Source organism: Sminthopsis crassicaudata, chromosome 1 (assembly GCF_048593235.1).
Source record: "Sminthopsis crassicaudata isolate SCR6 chromosome 1, ASM4859323v1, whole genome shotgun sequence".
Classification (NCBI taxonomy): domain Eukaryota; kingdom Metazoa; phylum Chordata; class Mammalia; order Dasyuromorphia; family Dasyuridae; genus Sminthopsis; species Sminthopsis crassicaudata.
The window spans coordinates 328,911,375-328,937,929 of NC_133617.1; the positions used below are offsets into that span (position 1 = coordinate 328,911,375).

A 26,555-nucleotide genomic window follows, 5' to 3' on the forward strand; every position below is an offset into this window, starting at 1 on the left:
CTAGTTATGATATTTATGACACATAATTACATTAGGGCCTTTGCTGTTGCTTGGCAATCTCACTATTCCTACTGACTAGATAGTGAGCAATGATGGACTCATTGAATGTTTGTGGGTAGGGGGATAATGTGATCTTTAAGAAGATTAATCTAGCAGAAGTATACTGGATGGACCAGAGAGGACAAAGACTAAATGCTGAGAGACCCTTTAGGAAGTCACTAGAATAGTGCAGATAATAGGTTGATGAGAGTCTCAGCTAATAAATGAAAAAAGTAAGAGATAAAAATTGTATTAGAAATAAAAGAATTTGGCAACTGTTTAAATGTGTGAGGGGGAAGGAAGAGTCAAGGATAAGTTTGAGATTTTGAGCATGGGTAGTAAGTGATCAGAATTGTAGGCCTAGAGAAGATCAGATAAGTTAGTGCCTTAAACAGTTATTCAATATTTGTTGAAATACATTGAATTTGGCTAAAATACCATTTTAGCCTGCTATAGTTTCCTGCTTTGTAGTCTCTTCTCAGCCTTGTCCCCTCCATTGCCTCATGGTGTCTTTTTTCCTTGTTATAACTTTCTCTTTTAGGGTGATAAATCCCTTTTAGTGTTAACCCACAAGTCGATGGTGTAAGCCCCTTTCCCTGCTAACTTCTTTTGGAGTTAGTCTGCTAAAGTCCTCTATGGATTTAGTCTGCCAGCCAATGGCCTATTCCCATCTCATGAAATATTCCCTTTCTCCCGAACTGTGAGTACCACTAGGTAACTTGTCTTTTCTATTGTTAAACCCCTTTTCTTGCTAACTCTAATATTGTTTCTAATGCTCTCCTGAATCTATTTCATATTTACCACTTCATTTTGTCAGTAACCTCTTCTTGTAAATAAAGGTATCTTTTATATATTCATTTATCTTTATACAGAGAAAGAGAGAGAGAGAGAGAGAGAGAGAGAGAGAGAGAGAGAGAGAGAGAGAGAGAGAGAGAGAGAGAGAGAGAGAGAGAGAGAGAGAGAGAGAGAGAGAGAGAGAGAGAGAGAGAGAGAGAGAGAGAGAGAGAGAGAAAGAGAGAGAGAGAGAGAGAGAGAGAGAGAAAGAGAAAATTTGTCATGGTTTGATATAGGGACTTTCTATTGCAATATTGAGCAATGCAAGCAGGAAAGACAGAAAAAACATTTAGTTAGGCTTGATGGTGCATACTTTTCTACCTGATACATGAAGAAACTGAAGCTGAAGGGATCACTTGAGTTTAGAAAATCTGAGCTGCAGCAGGGTTAACATTAAACAAGAACTGCACTAAAATTTAGCACAAATATGGTAAGCCCCTGGGAATAGTAGGAGCTACCTAAGGAGAGGAAAATTATCCTACTTCAGAAAAACCAAGAAGGTGAAAGTTTCTGTACCAATCAGGGCCAATGGAATTGGGCCCATAAAAGATGCTGCATTTGCAGCCCAGGCAAGATAGGGATTCCACCTTCTGGTTCTTCTCCCTTTGTTCCCTTTATCGATAACATCCTCCATTCCCAATTCTACTTCAGCTCACATGAGCATCTCTTCTGTGAAGCTTTCACTTAAGTCTCAGTGTCTTTGTATACAAAATGAAGATAGTATTTGTACTACCTACCTCACAAGGAAAAATGTTTTGTGAAGCTTGTAAGCACTATAGAAATGTGATTTGATTATTTATTGTTCAACTCTTAGGGATTTACCTTATCTGATCTCATAGTATTTTGTAATTCTCAAAAGCCTGTTTATCATCCATGTAAAATATATTATCTCTATTAGACACGAGTGAAAGCAAAGAATTGGAAAGAAATTATCTTTAACAATTTTTTATCACCTTCTAAAGTTTTTTCCCTAAATGCTTCAAAAAGATAATTCTGTTTAAGTATTTAATAAATATGAATTAATTATTGTAGCAAAATTTGACTGACCTTAGAGTGGCTTTACTACAGGGAAGAATCAAAAAGTGTAATGAACATTCAGAAGCTAGCAGTTGATGTAGGTTGGAAGAACTAGGCAATAGTAATCAATTATGTGAATAAAAAACTACCAATCCAGTTCAATTTCCTAAGCATTTATTGTCTACTATGTGCAAAAGCACTATTATTAGGGTTTGCAAATAAGAAGACAAAAATAAAAACATTCCTAGCCTCAAAAAGCTTACATTATCATGTGCCTTGTATGTGTATATCATAATATCATGTACTTTGTATATGCATATATTATATATATATATGTTTATATAATATAACATGTGTACCACACCTAGACTTCAAGGCACATATTCCATTTTAACAGACTGCTAATAAATTGAGCATACATGATGGCCACATTGTAATGATTTGAATGCAGGTTTTGATAAATAATATCTCTTTGAAATGAAAATATATATGCACTTATACATACATGTAAGTGGATCAAATTAAATGTCACTGATATTTGTAGGGAAATTCATTATTTTTATAGAAGTAAATAAGTTTCATTTCATAAAAATGTAAGACTTTCTCAAAATTAATTATGGGAATTATTGGTTAATTAATTTAATTGAGGAAGATTAAGAGTGGCAAAATATAATAGAAAAAAATAGGCTCTATTCAGATGAAGAGGAAGCTAACAGCAGGATCACTCATACTTGTTCTCTCCTCTCACTCTACTTCATGACACTCTTTAGATAATCCACTGACTTGATGGCAAAGCATAGAAACTCCATGCCTCTTCCTTTTCCTCTTTCCTTTTTTAGTTAATACATAAATAATATCGTCCAAAGGAGAAATTGAAGTCCAAATCTTGGGATAAAGTACAAATCCTTTCGAAAAGTAGATGATGGTTCCTATGGATTTCCTACTATCACTCACTCAGGTATCATGAATTCAGGAAAGATTAAGAGACATATGCAACTGCTGAAAACTGAATATGCAGAAAGGATATGTAAAGCTTCCTGGTTAGAATCTCTAAGCATACATGAAGGGCTAAAAGAGAAATTGTGGCTGCTGTTATTATTGTTTTGGAGGAAACTATAGAAACCTGAAGTATGTTTATGGTACCAAGAAGTATTAATGTCTCATTCAGGTTTTATAAGAAAAGACTGATTTGGGGGAGAAAAGGATCAATAGGATAATTAAAAGGTAAAGGAGATATATAAAAATACGGTAAAAAAAATTTAAACTCATGGACTTAAAAGTGAATGTTCTAAATCAGGGGTTCTCAAATTACGACCCGCGGGCCATATGCGGCCTGCTGAGGGCATTTATGCGGCCTGACAGGTTATGGTAAATGGGCTTAGGAGCAGAGACAGAGTGTGAGCTTTTGTTTTTACTATAGTCCAGCCCTCTAACAGTCTGAGGGACAGTGAACTGGCCCCCTATTTAAAAAGTTTGAGGACCACTGTTCTAAATAATATGCATTAATGAACATTATTTCTATTCTTATGTGGTATTATATCTACTCATTTAAAATTATTTTTTAGTAAAAGTGAATGAAAAGCACATTATATAAACAAAAAATAATTTAATAATTGGTGGTACAATAACATGAAAAATAAAAATAAAATCAACCTGTAAGTCAAAGAGTGTATCTACTAATCTGGGTGTCAAATTTGTGTAAGCTAACCAGATTAAAATAATAAGTGGAAAATATTTAATAAAGTAAGTAAAATGTAATAAAAAGGATAATGTTCATAGATGGTTTTCTAAATCATGCCTCACACAGAGATCTTTATTTACAGTTTAGTGGCCCTCATTTTTACTTGAGCTTGACACCATTGTTCCAAATAATTTTGATCATGTTTCAGAATGTGCTACAGGCAATTCCAGAAGTATTCTCACAAGATAACTTGAGTGATGATAATATAGAATAAGGTAGTTGTTCTGAAACATGCTCATGTGAATGTATTTAGATTTAATAAGAAAAATCATTCACACTACCTTATATTCAAAACTTACGTATGTGTTTATATGCACAGCTCACATTAATATATACATACACATTTATGTGCGCGCACACACACACATTATATATCACATTTGCATAAATACACAGAAAAGGCCAACAATTGTGATTCAGAATTATACATTGTTTCTTAACAGTAAGAAGAAAAGAGAAAAAGGCATCAAATGCTTTTGTAAGGGGTAAAAATTTTGTAGACTATAAAGAATCTCAGCTGGGGTCTAAATATTATTTAAAGACTATGTCTCAGTTTTATATTCTATATTTCGTTAGCACAAAAACCATAAATGTTATATAAATCTATACAAATAGAATGAGAATCATAGATAAGAGAGTATACTGACCTACCAATATTTAAAAATATTGATTGACATGAAGAAAGTGACTGAATAAGGAGAATATGGCAGCACACAAGGACAATTACTACTCCATTCCATATAAGAAATTCAGCCAAATAAAAACACCCACCCACAAAATACAAAGTAGATTTCTTTTCTTTATTATTACAAGGAAAAGAGAAAAAAGCAGAAGAGAAACAATTGACTGATGAAGAATATTCTTTTCATAGTATTTTGAAACCCATCAGTTCCTTAGCAGCACAAAGCAGAAAAAAACTGCTATCATCTGAGGAATCAAATGGGAAGAAAGACTTTCTATATCAAGGCAATAAAAAATCTCAAATACCAAATAACATTTTAGATATCTTGTCTCATGATGTCTTTTAAAAAATACATATACAAATATTTCTTTGGTGTCCAATAATTACAACTAGAGGAGGACAAAAGGATAAATTTAGTGACTTTAATTTAGGAGGTAGTCCAATGCAGTGGGAAGAAAAATGGATTTAGGAGACTGATCTGACACTTTAACCTGTGTGATGATTAAATCACTCAGTTAGGTTAAAGCTCACTTTCTTCATCTGTAAAATGAGGATGATAATACCTGTATCACTTAGTTTATAAGGTCATTGAGGGAGAAGCACTTTGTAAATCTCAAGAATACTACAGAAAGAGTAGTTTTTCTTAAATATATACAAGTTTAAAACTACTAATGTGAAAATGGAATTAGGGTTAGTTGTGAATATTTAAATAAACTGTTGGCAATAACAAAATATGGATAGTGTGTCCACCACTGAGCTTTGTGATAGATTCTGAAACAATAGCACTCAAAGGAAAGGCAAATGCAACAGAAACATAAGCTGCTTTGTACAACAAATTAAAAAAATACATATAATAAACATATACACACTCATTCATTTGTGGACATAAGCAGTTATCATATAGTTCCTGTGCGTGATAGAAAGGAAGGGTTGAATACATACCTACCTGAAGGACTTGAATAGTATGACTACCCCCCCAAAAAAAAAAAGAAAAAGAAAAAGAAAAAAACAACTGACATCTTAATAGACATGAGGACTTTAAAAACTTGCCAAAATTGAGATTTTTCAAAAAATAGTGTGGACAAACAAATACAAAAGAGGACTCCCTCATCACTAGGTATATGAACTTCAGAAAATCATTTAACCTCTCCTAGACTCAGCTTCTATCATTTGTAAAATGACAGGACTGCATTGAGGCTGTGACACTCTGAAGCCCCAAAATGTTCTGAGCAATGACTGTTATTAGAAAAAGTTTATGGCCTCTCAAAGTGATAGCTATGAAGATGGTATGCTAATTGGAGTCATAAGATTGGATATGTTTTTAAAATTCAGTCACATTAATTCAGTTAAAATGTATATGTCTGTGCATAATGTGGAATTTCAATTATTAAAACTTTATGATAAAGACAATACATCTGATTAAAAAAAAAAACCCTATTAGGGAAGTAGTGAAATAATAGTTATTTCTCCTTTACAGAGAAGGAAATTTATGCTCTATCTGAATTTCTAAGTGTCACAATTTACAAATAGTTACAACTCAAACCTTAGTTTTCAAAGATTAGTGATTTTCTACCCTGCTGTTTTGTTTAGCAAAGATACAGATAACCCTTTCAGGAAGTAGGTAGTATGAATAGGATTATTCCAATGTACATGTGAGGATTCACATAATCCAGAGGTAGAAATAAGACCTAGGTCTTTTTACTAAATGACTGTTCTCATCACAGTATTTTACATTATCCCAAGGGACACAGATATACAAACAAACATAAACATACCCAGCATGCTTGAATATGGATTGATTCTATTATCAACTGTCAGGTAAAGAATAATTCAAATATAAATAACTCATATTTAAGAGAATATTTTAAGAATTACAAAGAGCTAATGAAGAATTATTTTGTAACCTACAAGTGACTGATAACTCTAAGTAAGCTATAAATTTTACAAATCTGATAAATAAGGGATATCGCAATAGTAAATGGAGTGCCAAAGAGAGTGCACAGAATCAGTGTAGCACTATTGTATAACTACATATAGGACAGGAAGAACACCAGTAAAATGGCTTCATGAGTGCACCAAAGCTATTAACACTTGATAGGATACAGTACACACAATGGGAACTCAGGAAACACTTTGGTAAAGGAAGAAAACAGTAAAAAGGAATAGCAAGAGGAAAAGGTCAAACAACAGGAGGAGGAAAAGTGGAATGAGAAAATAGCAGAAGAAAGAGAAAGAAAAGCAGGAAAAGGCTCTGGATAGAATTTAACTCTATCATGTTATTGTATTTATATACAAAACAACCTACTTAACTCAACATGGAAATAACTGGCTTTCATGTTTTTAAAGCTGCACATCTCTATAATATTTAGTCATAGTTATATCTTTGTTGTTTTGAGGTCATTTTACAAAGATCAAAGAGGATCAAGGAGCAATTAAGACTCAGATGTATTATTAATTTTAATTTACCTTTGCAGTAATCTGAAACTCTTCGTGTTCTTTCAGCAGTTCTTGAGTGTGCTGTATACTGGAACCAGTGGACGTATGTGTAGACAAATAAAATTCTCCATTATCATGGATCCATTCTAGAGCCTACAACAGAAAAATACAAGAGAAAAGAGTTCTTTAAAATGAGGTAGAAAGTTTTACAGTAGAAGCTAAGATAACTCTCTTTACCAATATGAGATTATTGGCTGGTACTCACTATGAAACATTCCCCAATGTACTAAAAGCTTCTGAAGCCATAGCCAAATAATCAAAAAAGTTACCATTGCTAAAAATGAAATTATGGCTGTGTGCTTTGTGCAACAACAACTTCAAAGCCTTATAACTGTAACCTTGAAGGTCCAATAAAGGAAACCTACTGTTATAATCTTTCTGTAAAATAGGGAGCAAAAGGAAGTGGGGATGTCAGGTAGCTCTAGTTTCTCCACTCATTGAAAATCCTACACATTTAATGTTAAAATCCCATCAAAGCTTTAAGGTCTCAATGGGATGTATTAATTTCAAATAGAAAGCAGGTGCTTCCTACTCTTCTAATTCAAAACTAATGATTTTTCTTTCCTATATTCCACAGCATGAAGAAGGAGTAAAAAAGGGCTTGCCTAAATCTCCTGTGAATTCTTTTCCCTGTTATCATGGAGTTGGGGAAGGGAACATGGAGAATTACTAAAACAACTCGGCAGAACAAAGATGCAGCTCCTTTACTAGGTTTGTGAACTTAAGCAAGTCATTTAATCACTGCTTCTGTTTTCTCATTTGTAAAAACAGTACTTACCTTTTGATGCTGTTGTGAGGGTAAAATACAGAAATACTTTGCAAACCTAAAATGTTACATAAAAATTCCAGCTATTCTTAGATAATTCTCAGAGTCTGTCAAGTTTCAATTGAAGTAAATATCATTAAGATAAAGTGGTTATGGCAATACTACCAAATTAAGATTTAGTAAAGCAGCCAAGAGTATCCTTTAATCATGATCCAACATGTATAAATATTGACAATGCTGACAATGATATTATGGGCAAAAATTCAAGCCCAGACAATGTCAATAAAGGTTCAGCGATCATTTCTCTTTGAGCTAACTCTTATCAACAACGATGGCCTTTAGTTAACCACCATTAAAGTTTTAAAATGACAGCTTTAAAAAGAAATTTGAGTCTTAAGCCAATTTTCTCTATCAGTTATCAATATATATTACATTCCTGAGATTATTCTTTTGTATTAAGCATAAATCACACTGAATGTTTCTCAGTTTCTCATCAGAATGATGTGATTTTCTTAAGAAAAAAAAGTATGACAGTTGAATGTTCTATTGTTGTTTGTCCTTCATTCTTGAAGAGGACCATAATGCTAGGGAGGTGACATGTAAGTGAATTTGATTTCAGTGAGGAAGGGCTAGGCAAGATCACCTGTCTCACTTTCCTCTCAAGAGCCATCTGGGTCCAGTGGCCAGATACAGATCAGGATTACTGAAGATAGCCTGGATGTCAAAGAAGACAGGTCTCAGTTTGACTGAGGCAACCCTTGAGCAGTGATTAAGATTAAATATAAATGGCCTCTTTTATCAAGTCAAAACATATTTTTTTTTCTTTCCTTCCCTCTGTCCACATTGGGTATCATTCCCTTACTTGCAGACGTTCTGCCCAAAGAATACAAATTTTAATCCCTGAAACCTTGCAAGATCGTCTTGGGGTTTACAGGTTATACTTGTTAGGGATCTCAATAAAGAGGGCTTTATTGTGGTCACTTCTTATCCAACTGCCCTTCTTTGGGAAGTTCCTGATGTCTCCACTAAGTCACAGGAAATTCATTATTGCCTCCATTATGAAAAATTCCATTAGCCTAAGTAAGCTCCCTCATCAGCACCCTTTGTCACTTTGATTGGAAGGTGGGGCCAAGACCTCTCAAATCTCCACTGAAGGAGGAATATCAGCTCCAAACAACTCTTCATTGCTCACTTGACTGGAGTTGGTACCTTCCCTGCTTTCCACCACTTTTTGTGTGTTAGCTTTCCATTAAATTGTAAGCACCTTTGGGGGCTTTTTCTTTTTCTTTTCTTTTCTTTTTTTTTTTTATTTGTATCTTCAGAGCTTAGCACAGTACTTGGCACAGGATAGACAATAAATAAATGTTTCTTTCTCACATCTATGGTTATTTATGTCAATCAAAAAATTATGTTTAACAACAGCTGAGCTCTCAAAAAAGTGATTGCAGAATTGACTCAGAAGCTGAAATCTAAGTTATGTAATTCCCATCAGTGTAAATGTTTTACAGCACTTTCTAGTTATCACAAGAAATCTTTAATCTGTAAATGAAATTGAAATAGACTGAGAGTTGAGAGGCCTACAGTGAAGTAAAAATATAGATCTCAGAGAAAGGAAATTCCGGGTTCAAGTCCTGTCTCTCTCTCACATAATAGTTGATTTCTGGCCTCATGCTAGCTTTGTCTATTAGCACAGGTCATCATAAATCCTTGGTTTTTAAGGACTATGTCCTAGGGAAGCTAATAGAAGGTTAAACACCTTGCTAAGATCAGAGTGCTCTGCAGTATGCCAAGTGGGGCTTGAACCTAGGTTTTTTGGATGCAGGCTTAGCACTCTATGCATGGTACTGCACTTCCTCTTATAAGAGTAATTAAACAAAACAAAACAAAACAAAATAAAACAACAATAGCATTACCCACAAACCACAGTAGCAAATATAAGAACAGGGAGAGGACCTAGGTCTTGGTTTTCACTGGTATATGGGACTTCTAATGAGGAAATTCCCACAACCAATATTGGTTGAACCTTCATTGCAATTTAGTCTTGAGATAGTTAGATAGTATAGTGGAGAGAGCACTGGACTGGAATCCCAGATACCTAAGTTCAAATTCAGTTTTACTCACTTAGTAATGTGATACAAAGCAAGTCAATTAATTTCACCTCAGGTTTTTTTTTAATCTATAAAATGGGGAAAATAATTGCACTTATTTCCCAGGGTTATTATCAGGGTAGAATGAGATAATACTTATAATATACCTTGTAAACCTCAAAGTGCTTTATAACAGGGCAGCTAGGTGATATAGTAGCTAGAGTGTTGACCTGGAGTTAGAACACTTGAGTTCAAATATGATCTCAGATACTTCCTAGATGTGTGACCCTGGAAAAGTCACTGAAACCTGTTTACCTCAGTTCCCTCACCTATAAAGTGAATTAAAAAAGGAAATGGCAAATCATTACAGTATTTGAACACAAGAAAACTCCTAAAAAGAGGTCACAAAGAGTGGGACAGGACTGAAAAGGACTGCCCAACAACAACGCAACAAAGTGCTTTATAAATACTATCATCATCATCATCATCATCATCATCATCATTGAGCCTCCTAAAGCATGTTGATGCTGAATGAATTGTTAAGGATTACACAACTATTGTATGGCAGAGCTAGAATTTGAGTCCATGTTTTCCTCTCTTTTTTATACCAGGTCACCTCTCAGCCTATTTAAATCCTATTTAATTATTTAAGATCTCCCATAATCTTAAATAATAGCCCATGATAACTAGAAATTGCTGTCTGATTCAACAGGTTTTCAGTTCACCTTATCTTAAGAACATTTTCTGGGTTGAAAATATGACACATCAATACAAGAAATGTATCCCTGAAAAAGAAGAAAGTCACAGAACAAGAGCAACAGATAAAGATAAGACAGTCTGAATGTTAAGAAGCTGAGTTCTTAAATCACTGGTCTATGGATCCTTTCTCAGAATAAAATTTGTTGTTTACCTTCATATAGATGGAAATGCTAAATTTCAATTAGAGGAAATGAAAATAAAGACTTTTTTTTTTTTTTTTTCTGACCAACTTCACAGATCCCTGAAACCTATCCATGACTTATGGAGGGTCTGTGGACTACTGGTTAAGAATCCTTGATGTAGAGGAAGATTTGTAGTCTGTTGGGGAGATCCTTCATAGTGGATTAATAAAGGTGAGCATGGATGGGTTATAATCTACAGCAATCGAACGAGGAGCACATAAATGAGATTATAGATACACTGAACTATACAATATTCATTATAAAGCATTCACTAATTATCCCAATCACAAACTTTCAAAAGTTAATATAACTATATGTCTATATTCCTAAAGATCAAAAACAGGCAAAGTGAATTTGAGTGACTTTTTTGGCTGACGGTCAGGACACTTCAATGATAAAGTCTGAACTACAACTCACAATTCATGACTCCTGAATCCAGTTTGCAGAGTTGTGATTCAGTAAAAGTATTGATTAATTTTTAAAATCAACTTTAAAGGGAAGAGTCTATGTGGCAGATGAAGGGATATGAAAAGACCTAAGTGTACAGAATTAACTGTATTCAGGGATCATGTCTGACCTGTTTGGCACTTCTTTCAAAAACCACATACTGCTGGCACTGGTCTAATCTTCTCTTTCTCATGGTCCAATAGTGCAATACCCTGTTTTCCCGTTGGAAAAGTTCATTCAAAATATCTGAAAAGATAAACACAATTCAACTGTTAGTATTTGTCATAAATAAGAGGAATAAAATAATTTACTGCCTTTAAGAGAGAAAAAGGAAGGGAATAAGCATTTATATATTACCTACTTTGTGCCAGGAACTCTCCTATGTACTTTGAAAATATTATCTCATTTGATCTTCCCAACAACAATCTGAGGTAAATACTATACCCATTTTATAGTTGAAGACAACAAGACAAACAGAGCTTAAATATCTTGCCCAGGATCACATAGCTTGTTTGAGGCCAGATGGAGCTCAAGAGATATAAACAAATTTTCCTGACTCTAGACCCAATGCTATGTTGTGGCATCTAGTTACCCACACAATATGCTTTAATAAGCATGAATTTAAAAATTTTCCTTTTCCTTTTAACTCTGACATGTAATTTCAGCCACAGACAGAGAAAAACTAAAATTCTGTTATTCCTTTCTCCAATGGTCTCAAAAAGTATGGTAAGTCTCACTACTCCCAATTTGTTCTCTGATATATGCTATAATTGTGATAATCTAGACTTAAAGTGACTATTTCAGGTCAAGTACACAAGGACTTCAGGGAAATTGGTCCATTTCATGAAGTTCAAATTAAAATGAGGGGTGTAATTCTACCTGTTACAAACTGTTTAATTAAATTTTGTGATTAAAATTAGAAAACAAAAAATTGTTTAGCTGTCAGCGACTCATTAGGAATAGGACCTAAGACTTCTTTATTATTGGGAATTCCTAGGCAAGGAAATTCCCTTTACCAATTCAGATCTGCTCCTTTTCTGAAATTTGTAATTTCCAGAGTTACCTAAAGCACTGAAAAGTTAACAAATATTTTTTAAAAGCACTTTCAATGTACCAGATACTGTGCTGAGTGACGAGGATATAGAAAAAGGCAAAACTATGGGCCTTTCCTTTAAGATAGCACTTTGTTAGAGTGTTCCAAATCACTACTGGTCAGAGAAATGCAAATTAAGACCACTCTGAGATACCACTACACACCTGTCAGATTGGCTAAAATGACAGGAACAAATAATGATAAATGTTGGAGGGGATGTGGGAAAACTGGGACACTGATACATTGTTGGTGGAGTTGTGAAAGAATCCAGCCATTCTGGAGAGCAATTTGGAACTATGCCCAAAAAGTTGTCAAACTGTGCATACCCTTTGACCCAGCATTGCTGTTATTGGGATTATATCCCAAAGAAATACTAAAGAGTGGAAAGGGACCTGTATGTGCCAAAATGTTTGTGGCAGCTCTTTTTGTTGTAGCTAGAAACTGGAAGTTGAATGGATGCCCATCAATTGGAGAATGGTTGGGTAAATTGTGGTATATGAAGGTTATGGAATATTATTGCTCTGTAAGAAATGAGCAGCAGGAGGAATACAGAGAGGCTTGGAGAGACTTAAATCAACTGTTGCTGAGTGAAATGAGCAGAACCAGAAGATCACTATACACTTCAACAACAATACTGTATGAGGATGTATTCTGATGGAAGTGGAAATCTTCAACATAAAGAAGATCCAACTCACTTCCAGTTGATCAATGATGGACAGAAACAACTACACCCAGAGAAGGAACACTGGGAAGCGAATGTAAATTGTTAGCACTACTGTCTATGTACCCAGGTTACTTATACCTTCGGAAGCTAATAATTAATGTGCAACAAGAAAATGGTATTTACACACATATAGTGTATCTAGGTTATATTGTAACACATGTAAAATGTATGGGATTACCTGCCATTGGGGGGAGGGAGTGGAGGGAGGGAGGGGATAATTTGGAAAAATGAATTTAAAAAAAAAAAAAAAAAAAAAATAGCCCTTTGTTTTCATGTCCAAGATCACACAGATATTGCTGGGTTTAGGATCAGCTTTCATTCTCTTATACAATCCTACCACTTTATAATAGTTTGATCAGTTTACCTCCCTGGGTAGCTATATACTATGAAAACAATATATTTTCTTTAGAGCAATCGCAGTTCAAAGCTCTTATTCTTCCCATGTTCAATTATTTTTAATGTATCTGTTTCTACTCTACCATGTCTCAACAATTCGAATGAATTTATTTTGTGTATAATATTCTATGATACCTGCCTCCTAACTTAATAAAGTTATTATAAGCTTAGAAATTTTGTGTTATTATTTTAATAAAAAGACAAATCAAAATATAATTTATTTCCTATATGTGAAAGATTAGCAAATTTCCTTGAAGGTAGAGTTCAAGTCTCATTTAAAATTTTGTATGAGTGTTAGCATCCAAGAGAATTCTCTGCAAAAAATCAGTACTTTATAAATGCTTGTTGACTGACTGAAAAAGAATAAATGAATATGAAATGAAGATGGTTTTAAAAAGATTCCCTACAACATGATGTTATAATGCAATTTTATTAAGTGTCTTCCCTTGCTTCAGTTCAAAAACTAGCACAAAACTTCCACTTGTAGAGTCCTTTCTGACTTGTGTTCAAAGGGTAAGCTAGGCAAATACAGACACAATCAATATTGCTAATGTATAACGGGGCTGCTCTTAAAGCAGGGCTTCTTAAACTTTTTCCACTGGCAACCCCTTTTTGTCTAAGAAATTTTTATGTGACCCTGCATATTGAGGTGTATAAAATAGGTATATAAATCATAATAATTATGATTAAGTAACCCCATTCAGTTACATGACCCTATAAGGTGCCAAAGCTTTGCTCTAAGGGTACTCACTTTTCACTTGTTGTTCAGGAGCTTTGATGTGGGTCACCATCCCTGGCATATTTACACTGTTCCTGTGTAGATATTTCAAGAAAACATCCGCATTCCTTCGAGCAAGTGTGCAAGCCTATGAAAAAATAGATGGTCTGTGACTACTAATATATTATGGAAACTTGTCTTTGTATTCAGGTGGTGACCCTATATAAATTTCCACGTCAATACAAAGACAACTTCATCTCACTCTCATATAAATCTTTGCATACACCTATACAATTTATATATACTTCTTAACCCAACTAGTTTTAAAAATATACAGATACAACAATTTCTATTCCAAATAAACACCAATTACCTCAGTTCATTAAGTAATAGCCAATGCAACAAAATGGCAGTACAATAAGGGTATCACATACCTTTGTACTGGTATCACATAAAATTAACTTTTTCATTAACCAGTCAACAGAATTCTTAATTTCTTTTTAATTTGAAATTTTTGAATTTGAAATTTAAAATTTAAAATTTTAAAATCCTGATTGGGAGCTGTCATTTCCCTGGATAATGGGAATTTCTGGTTTAGAAATTTCCCCTGCAAATACAGGCCAGGAGATCATCAGTAACTTAAATCTCAATAGTTTAGGAAAGCGATAAGGTAAAAATGGTTTTTCTAAGGCAACAAGATTAGGATCAGAGGGAGGACCTGAACTTAGCTTTTTTTTTTTTTTTTTTTAACCTAACACATTAAGAGTTTTTGCTACTACATCCCATGTAGCCCTTACATCAGAGTAATGCCAAAATTACATTTAGTATAGAATATAAGTCTTGATAGCTTACATATATTTCTGATGCAGAACATTTCTAAACTTTTAAGTCCTATCATGTGTAAATTTCTTAGTGCTTATTTTCTAGAGATGCTGAATGACTAGTCATTTCAAAACAAAATGATTTTTTGTTACCTACATATGCACTACAGCTTGGGAAATTTCTAGTTCTAAACATTACCTTTTTAAGGATTCAAAATTTAATTATCAGAGAAAGGTATTTTAAGCTAAATGCATTTTGCTACACAAGATTTTACCTTTTTCCCTGGAAGCAATGGCTCAATGCTCTCAATCCAGGAATAAAAGCTATTTGGGGGAAAAAATCGTCCTGGAAGATTGTGGATTAATAGTCTTATTACTCCTCAATCTGGAACTCTCAATAATGAAAAGGTGGCCATATGAGGAAAAAAACCCTCCCAGAGATTCAGGACCCCGGGGCAAGTTAATTCTGGACGAGTATAGAATCTATCACAAATAAAGCCTCTATGTTTTGCCCAGGCTGTTCCACAGGCTCAGAATGCCCTCCATTTCTCTCTGTACTTGTTTAGATCATGAACTCATTGAGGATAGAGTCTGATTTAGCATTTCTTTGCAAGCCCTAAGCTTAGCACAGTGCTTAACATATAATATGCATTTAACAATTCTGGGGGACTTATTTCCTAGTCATCCTTCAAATCCCAAATTAAAAGCTACTTTCTCTTCATGCAATCTTCAATGTTCATCCCCAGTAATAACAATCCTTAGATTTTATATTGCACATTTTTTTTTTTTATACTCCTCCCTACTAGTAATCCATAGACTCTAAGAAGAAAGAAATATGTTGTCTAAATTTTACATTTTCCCTAGTGGCTAACACAATTATCTGTACACAATAGGTACTTAATAAAGTCTATTAAAAACATAGGAGCATGAAGTCCTAATACTTTTTTTTTTTTTTTTTGGCTGAGGCAATTGGGGATAAGTTGGACACAACTTTTTATCATCTTTTAAAAAGTCAACAAAATTTTATGGTTTTCTTTCTTTCAATCATTACTCTTCAACATTAATATTATCATAAGTTTGTTGTTGTTACTGTCCAACTCTGAAGTCTGTCATTAATTTTTCCAACTCATTTTACAGATAAGGAAACTGGGGCAAACAGAGTCAAGTAAGAAGCCCAGGATCACATAGCTACTAAGTGTTTGAGGGTACATTTGAACTTAGGTGTTCCTGACTCCAGGCCCATCTCTCCATCCACTGAGCTACTGAGCTACTTTTAATTGCCACAAATGTTTTTACCAAATGTCAAAAACCATGTGAAAGTCTAGGAATAATCTCTCTGGAGGAACTCACAGATTCATCCACTTTCTCTCTGTGCACTTGGAGTCCTTTATAAAGGATTCATTGTGATTCTTTTGATGGGTGCTAACGTACATCATAGATTGAACACAATTTTTAAACTTAACTACAAATGTCTTTGCTTTTGCAACAAATAATAGGAACTGTCAATTATAAAATCCTGTATTGTTTATAAAACACATTCTTCCCAACAGGCTGGTGATGGAGGCCTTGTGAGGAACCCAAGCCAAGAAAAACATAAAATTAAAAAAATATATACCTTCAGGAATGCTTCCTTTTGTTCCAGGTGTTTGCTTATCATTGGGGTTACATGGTCTGTCTCAGAGTTGGGACCCAGTTTGTCAGCTCCTCCACACCAGTCTTCTTCTCTCTTGTATTCTTGTTCTAGACTCTCTAAGACACTACACACCTGCGAAGCACCAGAAAACGAGGCTTGAGTACATCTTTCAAATGTCCCCTTGTATTGACAAAAGCATCAGCATTAGTTTTTATTTTGGTAAAAAAAAAAAAAAAAAAAAGCCTGAACTTCTTCATGAGGAGAGCACCAGGCTGGCACTATTGTAGGATTTAAAAAACAAAAGGCAGACAGAGCAGTCATTTTTCTCATCTTTGAAAACTAGCTTCATCAGATGCAATGGAAGATAAAGAGCAAAGTCAATTCTGGCATTAGCCAAATTCTATAAAGCCCACATTTGTCTCTATTATATGTTAGCGACAAGTTTGAAACAAGAGTAAGAGAGGTCTCTTATCCATTGTTCACAGCATTCCTTAGCAGCTAGGCAGGCAGTGTTTTAAATAGAATTTGCTTAAAGCACCAACATTTTTAAAGCCAGCTGCTAATGAGCAAATTATTTAATTAAAAGGTTCTTTAACTAACTGAATCTAAAGGTAAAGAAAAGCATACACAAGTTAGAAAGTTTTCCCACCTGTTCTGATGTTTTATAAAAGGCAACAGAGGCATTGACCAGCTTGAGGCGATCTTCCATCTTGAGCATGAGTTGCTGCCAATGAGAGGCCACTTTCTCAGCACAGTCCCTGATCATGTCCATATCATAGTGGTTGGCTTGAAGCATCGCCTCGGCCTTCTGTTGTACCTGCAGGGCACTCTGATGTGTCTTCTGGTGAAGAAAAAGAAGGGGAAAAAATGAAACTGCTTCCCACAAGGAGTATTACTCATTTATTGGAATAGAATTGGCACAGGCTCTAGCTACTTTGTTGCTCTCCATCTTCTGAAAGAACATAATCAGGAAGGCTAATTCTGTCTCTGGATGAAAATCTTCAACATGGTTTATTTTTTATTGGAATACTTTTTTATTAAAATTTTTATTTATGTATTTTTATCGGAATATTTATTAGAATTTTCATAATGGATTTATTTATTAGGTTTTTAATTTATTTTATCAGAATATTTATTTATTAGAATTTTCATTATTGACTTATTTATTAGAATATTTTAAAAAGAAACTGATGGAAGTTCAGTAGAAAATACTTTTGTTTTTCAGGAGGAATGGGCATTCTATAGTCATACTGTGGTATTTAGCTACTGTATGTTGTAGGGGATTTGAGAAAAAAATTAGAAAGAGTTTGGGAGATAGATGCAATGTTTTATATATTCACAAACATGCTCCAACTTGCTTATTGCTTAATCTCTTTTCTATGCTTATCTTCAATATATAATGTGTGGGGAAAGGGAAAAGTGATTGAAGTAAGGATTCTAATTTTTATTATGTCAAGTGAAAATATTATGCATTATTAAAAAACCGACAAATATGAAATTTCAATTTAAAGGCCAGGATAAATTGTGATCTTTGGGGGGGGGGGGGGGGGAGAGGGGCGGTTACTTAAAATTTATTGCTTAAAATTCCAGGTTTTTTTTTTTTTTAATCCACAGACTCAAGTCTCAGATTTCCTCTCTGCTTATCTTTGTAAATAAGTATGAAAAGTCAATAAAAGATTGTAAATGGGTCAGGACTACATAGAAAATGGATTTGTGATTTTGGTGGCATAAGGAGCTCTGGGGGAGAAACTTCCTCCCCCAATATGGAATGGCATCATCTCTGTAACTTTTGTTGCCCAGAGCAGTGACAGGTGTTCTAGTGGCTTAACCAGGGCCATACAAAAAATGACTGACTGCTATTAAACCAAGTTTAAGGTATGGAGGAAAGAAGCTGAGGGAAATCATAATGCAAGGTTTCAACCTCAACAGGGGGGAAAATGTCTAAAATAAACTCTGGTAAATTTCTTTTGCATTTGTAGTAGATTCAACAGATTTACACAGATCTGTGCCTTTCCCTTCCCCAGGACTACTGCCAGAATTTCTTTTGCTTGTGGGAAAATGTATTCTGTGTTCTCCCTGGTGAAGATAAACTATACTTGACATTACAAACAGATGAGCTTAGAGCTTCAGCATGAAGCTCATACCAGGAAAAAATAAAGGATAATAAAATGATTTTATTTCATGAAGATTTTATGTATTCCCCCTTCCCCATCCAAACTAGCAACAGAATCATGAAAAGCTTGGGAACAGGTGTCAAGAATTCTTCAGCTCAAGGAAAGCCATTTTTATCTTTTTACTTCCCTAGATAACTCTTGAAAACTAATGAGCTGTTGATCTGCACTTGTGAAGAAAGTTTCTATAACATAAGTTTTCAATAATCAACGAAATTAGATATTCCAACCAAAAATTTTAAAGATTGTTCAGTCAGTTAATTAGTGCAAAAGTTAATTTTATATGAAACTATTACGAATTCCTCATTTTACTGTACTTTAGTTGCATGGGTTAGTGATGTTTGGGAAATTTTTTTTTATTGAAATAAGGTCACAGCTATATTTTTAAAACTAGTCGATTTATGAAATATATGTAAATTCAAATGATATAAAATCTAAATGTCAATTGATAATTTTATGTTATCAAGTTTAAGAGATAAGAAGAGACAGACCACAAAAATTGTAAAAGATGACAAGTAATATGAGACATAGAAAGACAAGGGCATCTAATTTAATTCATCTGACTCTCCTGACATCATAAAATAAATAACTGACTTATTCCTGGTCATTACATTGGTCCTATTTTATGGCTGCTGGAATAGTTACAGATCTTCAGAAATTAAAAAAAAAAAAATCATCATGGCTTCATTCAATACTGTTTTTGATTAAAATTATTTATGACATGGTATTAAAATAATTTTGAAGAAGAAAACTAAGTAGGAATGAGCTACTTAGTAATACAAGGATATTAGCTAATGTAAATAAATGGCACCCAAGAATTCTTACCTCAATGGCATGCTGGAATTGCTCATGTTCTCGCTGTAGCTGTTCAGCCTCTTGCAATGAGCTGGCTGTGATGAGACCAGCATTTAGCATGGATTCTCCATTGCGGATCCAACCCAGCACCTGAAATTGCAAATTCAATTATTTACAGGGCAGATTCTTAGCATGCAGTCTGTGGATTGCTATTACCTAAAAGAGTTCTAGATGCTTCCCAAAGACTGCTTGGTTTTTGTGTCTTAATGTTTATCTTCAACACAAGATTATGGGTATACTTATTGTTACAAAAGCACTTTGACTGTAGCCTTCATTGGGATCTCCTTAGAACCATGACCATTTTGTGAGAGGTTTTAGCAGCAGCAAATGGAAAGTGCTGGGAGTGGTTATTTATGGGATTATTGACTATATTTGAAGTTGACTTAAAAAATTTTAAATTAAAAGCTTTTCTCTGCTAATAAAGAGGTATGTTCTATATATCTTCAGTTTAACAAATATGTGACAAGTATAACATTCAAAATGCAAATGACTTCAAGCCATTTATTATTAAATTTTCATCTTTGTTTTTTTTTTTTAATAGACATTGACATGTCATAAAAAGTGGTATAAAGAGTAGGAGACAACTCAGTCTGTACCATCATTACTTGTAGCTGATCCAACTGATTAATTATTAGGACTCTGAAGTCTCTTTCTTTTGCAAGATTCAAAATTAAGAAGTTAATTCATGGCTTCAAAAATTGTGCAATTTAATATGAAAGGTAATGGTGCCAGTAAATAATAATGAATATGATGACTAGAAAGAAACATGGGAAGATTCACATAAACTAATTCTGATATAAAGCAAAGTAAATAGAACCAAGAAAAAATACATACAAAATGGTGCAACCATATAAATGAAAAAACAAGAGAAAGAAAGAAATTGAAGTGCTGTAAAATTATAAGGAAAGGAAAAAAAGAAAGAATGTGAGAAGAAGCCTTACCCTTACTTCTTCATAAAGATAATTTTTATTGTTGTTGTTTTGAGGGGATGTCATTTGTTTTCTGGGTGAACTGAACAGTACTGGCATTTTTTCCTCTCCTTTTTATTAAAAATAATGTTTTGTTATTTGGGATAGGGGAGAAATTTAACCAATGTAAAAAACAAAAAGATAACATTAAAAAAAAAAAAAAAGACCAGAAATACAAGGTTTTTTAATAAGTGATTTGAAGTTTTTGCTAAAGGAAAAGAAAAAAAACCTTACATTAGTTGCTCTTAAAAAAAAGTCAGAAAAACTCAATTAGGATTAGTGGAATCCATTACAGTAGCCTACATACCACATAAAGGTTCTAGATATATTAAGTATAAAATGTGGGGCTCCAACCTGGGGAAAAATGTGATATAATCAACAGTGTTCTGGAACCAGCCCCTACCTGCTCAAGAGAACCAATTGTTAATTTTTTATATCTAAGGAATTATCAAATCTACAAATTAGGGCTTGAATTTTTGTTTTGTCAATTGTCTTGATTCAAGAAAGTTGCTGAAAGATATTTTTAATACAAATTAAATTTAAAAGTGGGCAATGCCAGCTGGTTTTTAAACATTTTTCAGGATGTAATAGTGTACAAGGAGGTCTGGCCTTAAGGTTTGTTTCTAACAATTACTATCTTACTTCAGCTCTTTGAGTCTCAGTTTCCTCATCTGTAAAATGAAGGGATAAGGGTATTGGATTAGATGATCTCTAAGATCTCTTCTTTCTCTGACATTCTGTGAGAGCTACTAGCACATCTCAAATGAGAAATTATCCTTCCCTCTAGCATGCTAGGGTATTTTTGCCTCCCAGGGTATTCCACAGATCATTAAACAAAACCTAAAAGATGTATCAGGTACACATGGCTTCCCAGTCTGTAAAAAATAAACCTTTTTAAATGTTTAAAATTTTTATTTTCCAACTTGCTCTGCCTCTGAAGGAATTATAGGCACCAGATGACAAGAGGAAAAGCACAGTCTCATATAGCATGTTATCCTGTCCAGGTTGGTGATAGTAAATTTGGCAGGAAATCACAATAATACCACCAGGAAGGAATGTGGTCATATTTTTTAGGCACAAAATACAAATAACAAAACAGACTCAGGAGGAGGTTTATAATGTCATGCTTCTCTCAGATGCTGCTACCTGTAGTGGCCTGCCAAGTTGTAAAGCATTTCCCAGTTAAGAAGGAGCAGCCAAATATCTAACACATGATCTCCAAAATTATACAGTGAGTATTGTTTTATTAGGGTCAAAGAGTAAAAGGATAAGAAGAAAGTAGAAGCAGCTTGTTGAGACTCTTTGATGGGATTAGGTCCCTGAAGAGTGGAAAGATAGTATCAAGAGCATACATAGAAGGGTTAGCCTTAGATAGTACATGTTTTTCTTCAGTCATTTCAATTGCGTCTGACTCTTCATGAACCCATTTATAAATGAGGGAACTGAGACAAACAGGGTTAGTAAGTGACTAAGGCTGGATTTGAATTCAAAAAGAAGAATCTTTCTCACTCAGGAGCTAATGCCCTATCCATTGTCCAACCTAGATGCCTCTAGAATGTGCAAAAGGCCCTTTTTTCTTAGAATTTCTATTTTTCTAATTTCCCTTTTAGTAGGGAAAAAGAAATAATGCTTTGGTTTCTTTAAGAGTTGGCTCAAACACTACCTTCACAGAGCTGTAGTGATCCTAGTAACTTCTAGTGCTCTTACTTCCTAAACATTACATTTATTCTGTACATACTTATCATAAGATCACTAGATTTAGAGATGAAAAGGACCTAAGTTCATTAACTCCAACTCTGTATCCTTCTTTTACAAATGAGAAAACTGAGGCTGAGTGGTAACATCACTTGCACTGGGTCACAGAGCTTTCTTGAGCCCTATCCACTATACTCCTCTGTCTTTCATGTTTTCTGTCCCATTGGAAAGTAAACTTCTTAAAGGCAGGAACAGGGTTTTTTTGTGGGTTTTTTTTGTTTGTTTTTTGGTTTTTTTTGCTTTTCTTTGTATTTCCTGCACTTAGCATTATGCTTAACAGAGTAAATATTTAATAAATGTTTATCAACCAAATGATGGATGGGGCAGCATAGTAAAGTGATTTGTGATTCTGTTGATATGGGGAGCTCTTGGGGAAGAACTTTCTCTCCCAATACAGACTAGTACCCTCTCTGCTACTTTTAATCTTAGATAGCTATTGCCCAGAATACTAAGAATGTGAGGTCAGTTGATCAGGGTAACACAAAAAAGATTGAACTCACTGATAACAAAAATAAAGGATGAGGTATGGAGGAGAAAATTTGAGAGAACTCATAGAGATGGTGACAATCTCAGAAAATTAGGTGGCCAAAAATCAGGTTTAAGAGGGGCATGAAGACAGCAAAAAAAAAAAAAAAAAAAAATCTGAAATTTCAATTGAATTTGTACTAGATTCAGCTAATTAATACAAGTTTGTGTTTTTCCACAGGAATACTACTAGCATTTTTTTCAAGTGGAAAAATGTACCCTGTGTTCCAAAGGGCTATCTCAGGAATACATCTGCGGAATTCTATGAATCAGAATTGCATTAATTTCCTAAAATGCCTAAGGAAATACAACTATTGAAATATGTGCACAAGAAAACACATATAACATGGTAAGGAGAAATAGCAAGAGACATAATATAGTGGTGGGGATAGAGAAGGAGTACCAGGGCTAAAAGCTAGAGTAAGTAAAGGGAGTTTGTTAGTTGAATGTTCACAAAGTGGATTTCAAATGAAAAGGGAACTGTCTCTAGAAACATTTTTTCAGGTGTATAGTGGAAACACAAGGTATTCCTGTAACACCACTTACTACTCTACATCTGGTTTTCTGCAGCCCTGCACAAAGGCATTGGATACCTGTTTAACTTCTGCCTGCAGATGGCGCAGCTGTACACACTGTTCTAAGTGTTTCCGATGCTGCTCTGCTGCCAAATCCAACTCCTGCTGTTTTTCATGAAGAAACTCCAATAAGTCCTGGACACGGGTGGCCATATCCACATCTCTATCACAGAGCAACTCCACACCTGAAAAAGTCACAAGAGATGCTAGAACAGAACTTCTTAAACATCCCAATAAATTTGTAAGTAAGTTATCTGCTTGGAGAATCAATAATCCCTATTTGCCTCCTCTGCATAGCAATGCCCCTGATTGATAAAATTTGACCAAGAATATACTTATGTATACATACATGTATCTGAATCTGTGTTTGACTATGTACCAGTTACAGTTTTCAAGTATTTATGGATTTTCTTTTCTTACCATAATCAAAAAGTGAAAAATTAAAGAGCTCAATTCTTACAACTCCATTTCCTGGTACATTTTTCTGCAGATCAGTTATGTAGAAAGACTTTACATCATTTCAGGACAATGGACCTTTGTCTTATTTGCACACTCTTGGCTTGCATGTTAATAAGTACTGCATTAGACCAGATGATATAAAATAATGTAGTAGGTTTCATGCTTTAAGTTGGTGAAAACAGTTCCAATATTGTACAATATTAGGACATTCCCCTAATGCCTCTAGTGACATCTACTGGTGAAATAAAAATTAAAAAAATTAAGAGTCTGAAATATAATAACTACCTTAAGGATGAAGTTACATTGCTGAGGCACAAATATGTTAAATAATCTCATAGTGTTATCATTTTATGACATTATTTCTTAAGAGTTTTGAATGGTTCATAAGAATTTTAAGGGTTAGTTCAATATCTATATTTATATATTTGATTAATATGAGAAATTGGAAATATTTCACTTTAAGAATTCAAAATACCTGTATTTGAATTATATTAAAAAACTTCTAAGAATACAAAAGTAACTTTTAACCATACCATTAAAACAGACTAAGTGACTCCATGTAGCGACATGAAGAAACGTTTATGTCATAAAAGGAAAACAGTGACAACAAAACACCTGTCCCTATCTTACCAGAGGCTTGTACTTCATTGACATACTGCAGGAGATCTTGTCCTTGGTGGATAACATCAAAGGTCAAATTATTCATTGTTAGTGCTTTGTCTGCATGATGCTGGAGCCGCTGTTCTGCTATTGTGAGATCTTCAGTGTCAAAGTCATTCATCTGCTGAGAAAGCTCATCATTCCAAGATTCAAGGTCTGAGATGATCTAATAGAAGGGGGAAAAAAATTCATCAGAACAACAAGATACCCATACACATCCTGAAAACAGATCTTCAGAAATAACAGAATTGAAAGGACAACCCAAAAAATCCACTATAGAGATAGACTCTTCAATTTCCCATCCTATACTGCATGTCTTTTCTAATACAAATCAGAATAGTTAAACAGCATTTGTAAATTCCAATGCTTGTCAACATAGGGACCAGTAAGGTGGACCTGAACAAGTTTGGGAACGGGTTGTCTTGTGTTGAGACTTTAGGGGATTTACAAAATGGAAGAAAAAGTATTTAATAATCATCTACTATTTGCCAATACTGTGATAAGTAATTTGCAAACAAAATATCCTTTTCATCATCCCAACAACTCTGCAAGGTAGGCACTGTTCTTATCTCCATTGTATATTTAAGGAAACTTCAAAAAATGTCTTTACTAGGCCAAAGATCTAGTGATTGTCTCAGGCTCAATTTGAACTCAATCCTTCTAGACATAAACTTAGAAAATTCTATCCACAGTGCTTCCTGGCAGCTAAGAACACCAGTCCTATTTTACTGATCTTCCTTCACTTAATTCTTATTAAGATTTCTTTTGTATGATCCTAGTGTTTCTGTGTGTGTGTTCATGTGGTATTTATTTATAAAATATGTAAAAGAAGCATGTAAATAACTATGAATCAGACTTGAGCTTGAGGCTAACCAGAAGAGTTTTAAACAAAAAAATAATTATTACTACAATCCCTTTCTATATTGTTGACTTTTTTTTTTTTTTTTTAATTTTGTCACAGGGATTAGAGTTGTGTCAGAAGTACTGGGAGACTACTAAACTTACCAAAAAAAAAAAAAAAAAAAAATTACAAGGTGATAATCCTATCCTTTTAAAATAATTATTACTACAATCCCTTTCTATATTGTTGACTTTTTTTTTTTTTTTAAATTTTGTCACAGGCATTAGAGTTGTGTCAGAAGTACTGGGAGACTACTAAACTTACCAAAAAAAAAAAAAAATTACAAGGTGATAATCCTATCCTTTAAAATTTTTTTTTGTTTTTATTTTTTATTAAAGCTTTTTATTTACAAAACATATGCATGGGTAAGTTTTCCAAGATTGACCCTTGCAAAACCTTTTGTTCCAGATTTTCCCCTCCTTCCTTCCACTCCCTCCCCTAGCTGGCAGGTAGTCTTAATACATATTAAATATGTTAAAATACATGTTAGATCTAATATATGTATATATATTTATACAGTTATTTTGTTGCCCAAGAAAAATCAGATCAAGAAAGAAGAAAAAGAAAAATTGAGAAAGAAAACAAAATGTAAGCAAATAACAACAGAAAGTGTGAGACTGCTACGTTGTAATTCACATTCAGTTCCCACAGGTCTCTTTCTGGGTGTAAATGGCTTTCTTCATCACTGAACAAGAACTAGTTTGAATCATTTCATTGTTGAAGAGAGCCACGTCCATCAGAATTGATCATTGTATAGTCTTGTTGTTGCTGTATATAATACCATCCTTTTTTTTTTTTTAAAGAAGTTTCAAATTTAATAAAGAAAAATATATAGGCAAAGGTGATTTTTCACTTGATTTCTTTAAAGAGGGAAAAGAATAAGCTTTGTTTTATAAAATCAAAATATAGGAATTACATGATAATGTAAAAAAAGAGCAATTTTAATTTCTAATGATTGTCAAGTCACTTATATCTCCCTGTGCCTCAGTTTCCTCACCTTTTAATTGAAATAGTCCCATTGACAAGGAATGGGTAATAAACTGGTAAAGCTGAACATAATAAATGAGACATGAACTGAAGATGTCCATTGGGAATAGAAAAACTCTAGAGGCAGATATAATAATGGATAAACATGGAAAATGCTGCACAGTGTTTATCATGAACTCTTGGTTACTAAATAATAGAAAAACAAAGAAACCCACTGAGACAACAAAACTCAAAAAAGGGGAAAAAGATTTCTGGAAACTGATT

General features: G+C 33.9%; 1 protein-coding gene across 2 annotated transcripts in view; it reads right to left on the bottom strand.

The window, feature by feature from the left end:
- The window catches only part of TRIO (trio Rho guanine nucleotide exchange factor), a 274,467-nt gene that overhangs the window by 132,499 nt on the left and 115,413 nt on the right, over positions 1-26,555 (bottom strand). For both annotated transcript variants that reach the window (XM_074279114.1, XM_074279115.1), the window contains exons 10-17: positions 24,374-24,569; positions 23,303-23,469; positions 19,432-19,551; positions 17,085-17,276; positions 16,418-16,567; positions 14,015-14,129; positions 11,181-11,296; positions 6,780-6,902 (exon numbers count right to left, since the gene is read on the bottom strand). In XM_074279114.1, the coding sequence (XP_074135215.1) occupies positions 6,780-6,902; positions 11,181-11,296; positions 14,015-14,129; positions 16,418-16,567; positions 17,085-17,276; positions 19,432-19,551; positions 23,303-23,469; positions 24,374-24,569 (1,179 nt within the window). The remainder of the gene's footprint in view (positions 1-6,779; positions 6,903-11,180; positions 11,297-14,014; positions 14,130-16,417; positions 16,568-17,084; positions 17,277-19,431; positions 19,552-23,302; positions 23,470-24,373; positions 24,570-26,555) is intronic.